An 11,291-nucleotide genomic window follows, 5' to 3' on the forward strand; every position below is an offset into this window, starting at 1 on the left:
CCCCCCCCCCCCATTCATTTCAAATTATTATTTGAACTTGAATGTGCCATAAGGATTACTTAGGGGTTTGGTTAATATATGTAGATTCTTTTTTAGTAGTTTTGCAATAGTCCTGAGATGTTGCTTTTCTAACAAGCTTCCCAAGTAATCTGAAGGTTGCTAGTCTTCAGACCATACCTTGAGTAGCAAAGCTACTGAATGTTCCATTAAGTGATTCTCATTTCCTTTGTCAGTATGTAATACACTTGAGAATTTTTAAATTTTTATGAATATGATGAGCTGTGCCTCAGACAAGATAAATCAGATCTCTGGCATAGAGATTCTGTGCTGCATTATCATCATTATCATCAACAACAACAACATTTTTTCTTTTTTGCAAAAATTTCCTAAGTAATTAATTCTCAGGTGCAGTTAGCATTAAGAGCCACCATGTTAGTCATTTCAAGGAGAGCCAGTAAACTAAGAAGCTCTGTTAAAATGGAGACATAAATGTCTTCTTTTACTTTGTCATCTTCTAAGGTAAACCCATTTCCTTTAGAGAGATGAAATACAGTTGGTCAGAACTCTTAAACTGGAAGACAGCTAATGTGTTGGCCAGAGTTTTCCTTTCACTAAACTAGACTAAATGTCTAATTTTTAGACTCTTCAGGGTTCATGTTTTCTGTTTCCTTTTATCATTTGTGTAATCTTCTTTGTACTTTCACTGATTTCTTGACAGCTTGAAGTGTAGTAACCCAAACTAAATACAAAACTGCTTTAACAAAAGTGAATAATGTCAGAGACAGAATAATAAAGTTCCTTCCATATCTGCACTTACATGATTTTTATTATTTAAAGTGAAAAGTTTTTGTATCAGAATTTTTACTGGCTCTTTGTTTTTGAGAGTTACTGTGTGTTTTCTATTATGATACTAGAGTTTCACTATATTGCTTTCTTAGATTGTGCTTCCTCTTCTTTATCAATTGTATTTCTTACATCCATTTCCATCTTGCATCTATTTGGGAGGAGAGGCAGTAAATATTTTCTTGTGGATTATCATGTTTTGGGTAAACAGTTTTCCAAAGTGATCAAGATCATTTTGAATTTTATTCCATCTACACAAGATGGATCAGTTAAGATCAGTCCAGGAAAAAAATCCATATTAGACACTGCATTCAAGAAAATTTAGTAAAGGGAATGGATTATATGGGTCTTATAGGACTGACAAAAGCAAAAGGGGACAGACACAATAATTGCAGAAAGCAGCTACCATCCATACATAGGTGTCAGGAAATAAAGAGGTTGGAGTAGGGGCATATAGAGTTGGGATTCAAAATCTCTAGAAGGGTACTGCCTTCGCTGCTGCTATTTCTGAGGGATACTTCTGGGAATGCCAATAAAAGATGGTGGTTTCAAGTAACTGCTACTGCTGGAATGGAGGGCCTCACTCAGCTGAGACAATGATGGTTGACAAAAGCTTGTATTCTTTTTCTAGTGCCCTTAATATGAGGAAGATACTTGGCAAAGAGAAAACTAGCTTCAGAGTTCTATTTTCAGTAGAGGTAAATATTAGTCAAAGGGTAGATTTGGAGCTGCGAAACAGTAGCTGAATAATCAGCCCAAATAGCCTCCTTTTCTAGTTACATGTTGGCATATTCTAGTTAGTAGGACCCCAAATGTTCATAGTGCTAAGGATTTTGAAGGAATGGAGGTGCTGTTTTTTATTTTTTGGAGGTGCTATTATTTTAACCACAGCTATATATTGCTTAAGGATGAGTGTAGTTCTGAGAAATGCATTGTTAGGCAATTTCATCATTGTGTGAATATCATAGAGTATGCTTACACAAACTAAGATGACTGAGACTTCATTAGGCATTATAATTTCATGGGACTGTCATTGTATTGTGGTCCATCATTGACCAAAATATCATTATGTAGCACATAACTGTCATTTATCTAATTAACATGATTTGGGAACATGAGATAGGACCACTTCTAAGATTACTGTGTCAGAGCTTTCTTGGGATCTGAGATTTAATCATTAGATACTAATTTTTTTGGTACTTGAGGTGTTCCTATTTCTCAAGAGCCTTTACTTAGAGTATAAACAATTATGATAGGAGTAATGATGCTATAAACTAGAGGTTAAGAATTGGCTGCATATTGGCTGAACAGTGACCTGGTGCTTTGAACAGAAGATTATAACTTTTCTTTCATTCTACTATTCTCCTTCCCATGGGAGCTTTTCAAATTTTAATGAGTATATAAATCACTGGGGAATCTATTTAAATGCTTAAATCTGATTCAGTATGTCCTCAGGACCTGAGATTCTGCATTTCTAACAACTCTCAGAGAAGGCTGAAGTTACTGATTCCTAAACCAGACTTTTCTCCTTTCTCTGGTTTGAGAACCACTAATGTTTGGTTTGGATCCACTGTTGGACCTGCAGTTGGATGGTGGCTTAATATAAAATAGCTTTGTTAATAAGTTAATTTTTTCTCCTTTTATAAGTGGTGAATAATCATAAAGTAAAATAATTTCTTCCAAACCTACCGATCTAGATCTATTCTGAGCCATCACCAAAGAGGCAGATTCCTCTGGATAGGTTGAGTTTTCTTTCACAATTTAATCCTGCCTTGAATGTAGAGGTATGCTTATCACTTGTCCTTTTCCTGAAAGATCTGAGGTTTTTCAGTAATCTTATGCATATTTAAGGGAAACTGACTAATGGGAGATAGGATGAAACAATTAGCAAATTGTCTCAGACAATTTGTCTTCATTAAAGCCATTATTGCTGTTAATTATTGATTTCTCTTAATGATAGGGTTGTCTATGGATTTCAAAAAGTGTGTTTGGTTTTAATCTCATACTGATTGCTTTTCCCCACTTTTTGTAGTTTCAAGTACTCAAACTTGTCATAAAAATATGGGACATTGCCTTGAGCCAAATAAATGGCAGTCTTTCTAAATAGAACTTTGAATACAAACCAAATTTATAAAGTGTGCTAATTGTTCTTTACATCTAGGGTTTTATATTACCAAGGCATAACTGATCAGATGAGTAAAAAGTTAATCTTTTTTTTTTTTTTTTTTTTAGCTGCCATCCTTCTAGATCCTCAATACCCTCTCCCGCTCCTGGATCTTTCCTTTTTTCTTTACAGACCTGGATTTTCAAAGGCATGGATTCTTTGCTTTTGGCTGTTGATGATTATGTGAATATTACCCTTTAATTTTTAATTCAGACTACCCATAGAGAGATTACCTTTTAATCAGAGAATTAAAATGAAAGTTAGGGATTCAGGGGATTCCTACAAAAGGGTGAAAAAAGTGCTCAATTTTAGGATCCCAAACAAAGCATTTTGATTGGCACGTGGAGACCCTTGCATGCACACAAACGTCCATATTTGAATATTTATAGAAGATAACCTGTCAGATTACAAATATTTTAATTTGTCAAGCTTGGCTGATTTCCTCAGTTGGATGTTAGTTGAATTCTGGATGAGGGACTGTAAATATATTCTGGAGGGGAACATTCTTTTTTTGTCCTTGAAATTATTTGAATGTTCTTGACCCCCTCCCCCTTGCCTCCTTTTTTAAAGCTGTGGTTCCTTTCTGTCTTAGGCAAAATCCATGTTCTTTCTGAGGGAAAAATATTAATATAGGATAATAACTATAAAGACTCAATGTTTTAAAACTACATCTCTTCACATTTAGCCATCAAGAATTTAAAAAATAATTCAAACTATTTCTTTAGTCTTTACTTTCAAAGAAGCTACCCTGGAGAAGCAGATTTGGGGATATATGTTTTGTTTGAATGGTTTCATGTGAGATATATTTCATGTTAACAACAAAGTAAATGTGTATTTTTAAAATAATTAACATTTTTTTCTTTTGTCTTGTTTTGAACAGCTAATAATTTTTGTGACCCAGATTTAAGCAATAATATATTCACCTGGATTACCGTGGTTTCATGAATGTCTTCTCTTCTTGGGAAAGGAAGGTAAGCCATTTTTCACAGTTAATATAAAATAGCTTTGTTAAATTTTTCTCCTTTTATAAATCAGGAACCCTATTCCTCAATATAGTCTACTTTTAGAGATGATATAATCATATGACAATTTCTGGAGCAGGTGTACATTCTATGCTCCATCTGTTAGACCATCTTGTCTCTTACATAGGCATGGTCACCTGAACAGTTTACTTTACACATGTAACTCTGATAAAACTAGATAGGTTAAGTTTTTTTTTTTCCTTTTGATGTTTTAAATTTTTATCTCTTGTGAGCTGACATAATTGAATCTGCTTTGTCAGTTATTTATTGTAGTTAGAAACTATATCAAATACTAAGTTTCAGTTTTACTTAGATATTGACTTTGTTTTGGGGTTTCAGGAATGTAGGGTCTCATGTTTTATATTTTTGTAAATTCAGGGTGGAACTTTTACAATATTCTTTTCCATCTTACTCAGGCAGCCATTTTTGTTCCATTTGACTAACTTCTTTTGTTAAAAATTTTTTTCTAGATATTTATAAAATCTTTCACTTGTTATTGCTTTTTCCTATCCTTTTTCTGATCATCCAACCCATCTAACTCACTCTAATTCTTCATTATCTTCCTAGGAAAATTTATTTGTCTGAATGTAGCTATCCCATGGTTTAAAGTTTTGCCCAAGTTTCTAATTTTGTAGTGGTTCATTATCTGTACTGTTTAAAGGCTTTAGAGATGTCTGTTGTTTGTATTGTATCGCAGATATAGAAATAATACTGAAGTAAAATTTATATATATATATATATATATATATGTAAAGTGAAGATACTGCTAATATCCCCTAGGTCTGGTCATTCTGATAGTCTTACTAAGTTTGAGGATTATTTTATAATAGTGCTTTTAGATTTCTTAAGGTGAATTATGTAGTACATTTATTTACCTTAACTTATTAAACCAGCATTCTTTTAGTTAAGTAGATTAAAACTCAGTTAAATAAAGTTTAAACAAGTAATATAAAATATAAGAAGGTGTTTTTCAGTTTGATTTGAGGGAAAAAGTTGGCTGTATTTCTTGCTGTAAGAGCCAGCAAATAGCACTATACAGTGGATTAAGATTTTCTAAGTAAATTGTTTTCGATAAATGTTAATTTCATGGTGATAGCAAATGTTGGGGGCTGGCATCCCAGTGCCACATTTTGCATAAAAATTTAGCTTTCTCTCTCTTTATTCTTTTTTCTTCTAGAGGAAATCTCTAAAACTTAAATTTGTGTAGAAATATGATAATGCTATTTCAGGAATAAAATAACAGGCTTTATTTTTCTGAAAATTAAGCAATAAGGATGACCAATGAATTGTAGTACTTAATGATAGCTTTTTTTTTTTTAGGATAGTTTTTTTTCTATATTCCCTATGGAAATTTAATATTTGGGTGTTCATTCAGGAAACAATTTAATTTATAATAACAACATGAGATCTAAATGATCCCCACAATATTTGATTGTCCATGTTTCATTGCTTCTGAAAGAAAGGAAGTGTATTTAATAATTTATACTATTTTTATTTTGTTTGTTTGTTTTGTTTTTTGGTGCTGGGTATCGAACCCAGGGCCTTGTGCATGCAAGGCAAGCACTCTACCAACTGAGCTATATCCTCAGCCCCGCCCCATTTTTATTTATAAAAACGAATTAATCATATTTTAGGTAATATATGTGCCATTGAGACATTCAGATTTCCAAGTTTTTTCCTTCTCCCTCATAAGTGTTATATATTACTAATCAATTAGTAAAATGTGAAGGTGAGAAATGAAAATGTGGTTTCTGGTTCAGCCTGGAATAAGCTTAGAATTCATCACTTTGTCCTAACACATAAAAAGTTGAATAAACCGAAAAGTTAGTAGTTCTTACTTAAGAGAATGAAGTCATAGAGCAAACTGCTGCCCCCAAATTGGACAAAGACAAATACACAGAATTGCAATTTATTTGAATAGAAATCCAGGGGTAGAAACCACCATAGGAATCAATAGGGTTCTTGCCAGCGTAGCAAATCTGAATTGTAAGAATTATTGAGGCCCAGTGTGAACAAATTTGAGTATTAAAAACTCCAAGAGAACCAAGTCATAGGGATAATGACAAAAGTCATTTGTGACTTTCCCTTCAGGAGTTTGACCAGTTCCTACAGTGAATATTAAAGGGGGGTGGGGAGAAATCCCCTGATGCTTCTAACAACAGGAGAGGAAAAGTAATCATTTTGAAATATACCAGAGCATTCTGTTCTTCTTAACAAGGTTTGCTCTCAAGTACTACAAGTACTTTACTAGAGCCTTTTAGGGTTTTATCAGAACCTAACAGACCTGGGGAAGGGTGAAGAAAGGAAGTATTCAACTCCTGCTGACTCTAATCATCCTGCTCCACCTAAGGAGGTGGGAGTGGGGGTAGACTGAGAAGCACTTGCTGTCAGGGGCACAGGCTCACTAAAAAGACTGAGACCTAATCATAGGACTTATAATTTGAAACGTCCTCTGCAACCTCCCTATCACTACTGTTTCACTGCTTCTACTACAAGTAATTTACAAACTGCACATATATGGCAAAAATGAGCACTGGCCCATAAAACTAGGCCAAAATGAGGAATGTGACCCTGATACTGCAACAAGGGACAAAAGTAAGAATTAATCCTATATCTCCCAGGAAATCAGGTAAACAAGAGAGTGAAGTGAAATATTTAAGTATTGAAAGGAGGAAAATACCAAACGAAAAAACCTGCTAAATACACAAACAAAAAAATATCAAACCCACACATACACGATCACAAATTCTTTATTGAGAATTAATTGTGATCCTGCATCTGGAACCTCACTGGTAGTACTCTTTTTATTCCTGCTCCTGTGATCCATTTTCAAATGGCAAATGTTTGTCCTTAGTGAACTCTCTGGCCTTAGAGGATGAATATCAAGAATGTGAACCTGGTACTGAGACAAAGGAGACAATTTCCTAAAGCCCTCATAGCTATAGTTCCTTTTACGCAGCACATCATGTCTAACTTCCAACGAAAACTTACAAAATTAGGAGACATATTAAAAGGCAAAAGAGCAGTATAAAGAGACAGAGCAAGCATCAGAATCAGACTGAGACATGGCAGAGATAAAATCATCATAAAGAATTTCTCTGAGATTTAGGCTGTGTCAGAAGAAATTTCACAAAACAAAGGAAAAAAAAAAGACTAGTAAAAGGAGCAGAATATACAGTAACTAAGGGACAACAACCAAAGGTAGAACATACATGTATTGAGAATACCAGAAGGAAAAGAAAAAGAACAGAAGACATATTTGAAGCAACGATGACTTGAGATTTTCCCTAAATTAATGTCAGATACTAAAACTGTTTCATACAACTCTTGGTTTCAGTAGAACAAAATTTGAAAACTACTATTAATTAATAATACATTCTGGCCTAGTTAATGTTTGATAACTATTGGCCTGAGCTCACTGTGTATTTCTACCTTAATTCTTTTGAGTGATCTTGAGGAAGAACAGAAGCAGATAAGAAAGGACAGGGGAGAATTTGTAAAGGAAGATGAACTTTTAAAATGGATTTAGAAGACTAATAGAAGATAAAATACGTTGTGTGATAAATTTCAGAGCTTTCTAAAGGAGAGGTTTGATTTTTTTGAAACAAGTATTACTTCTCTTTCTAAAGGAGAGGTTTGTTTGAAATGGTGATGTTTTCTATCTAAGACCACCGTTATCCTACTGTTCTTTCTTTTAGAGCTAGGTGGTGGGGAGCAGTACCATAAGCTTAAATTATTGAAATATAAGGTCACAGGATAGGATGGAGAGAATTTTAGTTTCTTTCTCTACACTTTAATTCCTATTCTTTGTTGCTTAAACTGATGTTTAAGTTATTTGCCTCTGATTTAAAAAGGGGTCTGATTCTTTGCAAAGCAGCTATTCTGGTGATAAAAATGCTTTCAGTATTAATTCATTAATACTGGATTAATACTGGGTTGACATCCATTTGTATGCTAAATGCTGCACCATTGTTATTGTTTGGCATTTATTAGCTAACCTCTATATTTTGCATTAATTGGCATTTATAAATGTCCTATATTTTGCTCTTGAGAGAATATCCTAAAAGGGAGTAATGGTGGGAAATAGCCTTTTCTCATATAGATGGCAGCCTGGAAGCATTGGAGTAAAGATCTTTGTTTAAGCATTTCCAGTTTATTTATTGAGTAGTTAAGATAGGAAATTATAATCTCATAAAATATGGAGGTTCTTAAAACATAGTCACGTAGACTCATGATAGTGACCCTACCAGAAATCATCAGCACAGATACAATTCTCTCAAGGAATTGGAAATCATTTTATTAAAATTAGATCACTGAAATTGTTTTCTTCTCTGTAGAATATAAACACGATAAATAAAACAAATCAAACCAACTTCCTCAGATCATAGTAAGTAAAGTTTGAGGACAAAAATCTAGAATTTCTATCTTTTCTTGGCTGCTAACTAGGTATATAAATCTTAGTCAACTTTTAGTCACTTCTTTCCTCAGTTTTCTATCTTCAAAATGGAAATAATGCTTGCCTTACAAAGCAGTGATGATAATTACTTGAGGAAAGGTGTGTAAAAGTGTGTTGCATGCCTGATACATATTTGTCATGCAACAAGTATTACTTCTCTTTGTCTTTTCTTGTGGCATCATTAATGTCTGGTAGTTTTGAGATCAAATTATTTTATCTTTCTCAACCTCATTTTCCTTTAACATAAGATCAATGATGCCTGCTTTATAAACTTGTAGTTCAAGTTCAGTTCCTAGTATAGTCTAGGACATTTTGAATTTGAATGTTAAATTGGCTAAAATCTTATATGAATATTTGAGTTTTGCTAGATAGATCTTTTGGATACAAAAAATCACAATATCTGGTAGGAGGAATATAATAAGGGAAAATGAATTTCTAAGATATTTTTGTGGGAGATACAGTAGCTTATTGCATTTACACTTAATGTAATTCATTGTGAAAATAGGAAATTATGGAGTTAAAGGACTGTTCACTTGGCATAACCACATCTAGAAGGAATTTGCATAGAGTGCTAAGTTTAGAATTCAGCCACTTGAACATCTTTTTTGCTTTTATTTATTTATTTTTCTTAAGTGATTTGAGTTTATTGACATAAATGGTTTTGTGGGTGGATCTTGAAATTAATCAGTACTGAAAATTTTTTGTTTGGTAATTACGAGATAAAGGACTAATTAAACCAGTATTAAAGTTTAGTTGAGGAATTAGGGTCAGTACTCATAAGTGAATCACATTAAATGAGCTTTGAATTGAATCAAATATTATCATTGAGTTTGTGTGTCAAATCAGTATAATTTCTTTGACATAGTCATAGGATTGAAATCAATGTATATATGGTTTGTTGTATTAAAGAGCTGCATTGATGAACTAGAGAGTTTGTATTTTTTAAAATATTTATTTTTTTAGGTGTAGATGGATACAACACAATGCCTTTATTTTTATGTGGTGCTGAGGATCGAACCCAGGTCCCGCCCATGCTAGGCGAATGCTCTACCGCTGAGCCACAATTCCAGCCCCTAGAGAGTTTGTATTTTTAAGGATGTTGTATTTCGATGAATTTTAGTTTTCGGCGGACACAACATCTTTGTTTGTATGTGGTGCTGAGGATTGAACCCGGGCCGCACGCATGCCAGGCGAGCGCGCTACCGCTTGAGCCACATCCCCAGCCCTCGATGAATTTTAATTAGATTTACTTAAATGTGAATCACTTTCATGACATTCTTTAGTCTTCTTCAAGCATCATATTCTTTTAAAATTAATTAATTAATTTTATTTTATTCTTTTACATAAAGGAAGCACTGGTTGTATGTGATGTAGAGTCACACCATTTGTGCAATAATACCCATACATAGGGATAATAATGTCCATCTCATTCCATTATCTCCCCCCTACCACCTCCCATCTCTTCCTTCCCCTCTGCTCAATCCAAAGTTCCTCCACACCCCATCCCCCATTATGGATTAGCATCCACTTATCAGAGAAAACATTCAGCCTCTGATTTTTTGGGGATTGGCTTACTTTGCTTACCATGATATTCTCCAACTCTGTCCATTTACCTGGAAATGCCATGATTTCATTCTTTAAGGCTGCGTGGTATTCCATTGTGTATATATCCATTCATCTATTGAAGGTCATCTCTGGGGTGTTTCCACAGTTTAGCTATTGTGAATTGAGCTGCATCACTGTAGCACAAGCATCATATTTTTACATGGCTCATGTTCCCTGCGCAAACTTCTACCTTAAGTCTGAACTCATCTCTTATCCCCACCCCTACCTTGAGCTGGATAATTATTTGGGCACATTTCTTATGTATGTAAACTGACTAAGTGTAAATGAGCTAAGAAGTGAAAGGATGAACTGTGTATTTGTCTAAAGGTTCTACTTTAGAACTTGGAATTTCCAAATGAAAGAAAACAGAGTAAATACTTCTAGAGGTTTCTTAGCAGATCTGTTTCGTAGTGATTTTTAAAGACCAAAATTTTAATTGGAATGAAAAGATTTCGGCATGTTTTGTTATTTCATTGGTGCCTTCCTTCTCCCTTTATATTTCCTGGAAAGAGGTGTGGGAGGGTAAGGGAAGGGGAAGGGGATTAGCAAGGAGGGTGGAATATGATGGTCATCATTATACCAAGTACATATATGAAGACTTGAATTGGGAGTCAACATACCTTATATACAAACAGATATGAATAATTGTGATATATATGTATATTAATAATTGTAATGCAAAAAAGTACATGTATAATGGCATAAATTGACGTGAACATACTTTATATATGGAGATATGAAAAATTGTGCTCTATATGTGTAATAAGGATTGTAATGCATTCCACTGTTGTCATGTATTAAAAAAATAATAAAATCAATAAAAAAGAGAAAACAAATAAAGAACATAATATTCATTCAAAAACTATTTCCTGGAAAAGCAAAATAAATATTTGATGAACTCAAGTATAAGTTTGCAGTTTAATTGGTCTTGTTAGGGTTTTTTTTTTTTTTTTTGATGGTTGTATTATCTCTCTTTTTTTTTTAAATTTTTTATTGTTGGCTGTTCAAAACATTACATAGTTCTTGATATATCATATTTCACACTTTGATTCAAGTGGGTTATGAGCTCCCATTTTTACCCCATATACAGATTGCAGAATTACATCAGTTACACATCCATTGATTTACATATTGCCATACTAGTGTCTGTTGTGTTCTGCTGCCTTTCCTATCCTCTACTATCCCCCCTCCCCTCCCCTCC

At 33.7% G+C, this 11,291-nt stretch overlaps 1 protein-coding gene across 4 annotated transcripts in view; it reads left to right on the plus strand.

Moving 5' to 3' along the window:
- Fut8 (fucosyltransferase 8) overlaps nucleotides 1-11,291 on the plus strand; it is a 295,897-nt gene that overhangs the window by 104,449 nt on the left and 180,157 nt on the right. For all 4 annotated transcript variants that reach the window (XM_048798521.1, XM_015490234.2, XM_048798520.1 and 1 more), the window contains exon 2: nucleotides 3,888-3,978. In XM_048798521.1, coding sequence (XP_048654478.1) covers nucleotides 3,953-3,978 — 26 coding nt within the window. In that variant the 5' untranslated portion in view covers nucleotides 3,888-3,952. The remainder of the gene's footprint in view (nucleotides 1-3,887; nucleotides 3,979-11,291) is intronic.

Source organism: Marmota marmota, unplaced genomic scaffold (genome assembly GCF_001458135.2).
Source record: "Marmota marmota marmota unplaced genomic scaffold, marMar, whole genome shotgun sequence".
Lineage (NCBI taxonomy): Eukaryota > Metazoa > Chordata > Mammalia > Rodentia > Sciuridae > Marmota > Marmota marmota.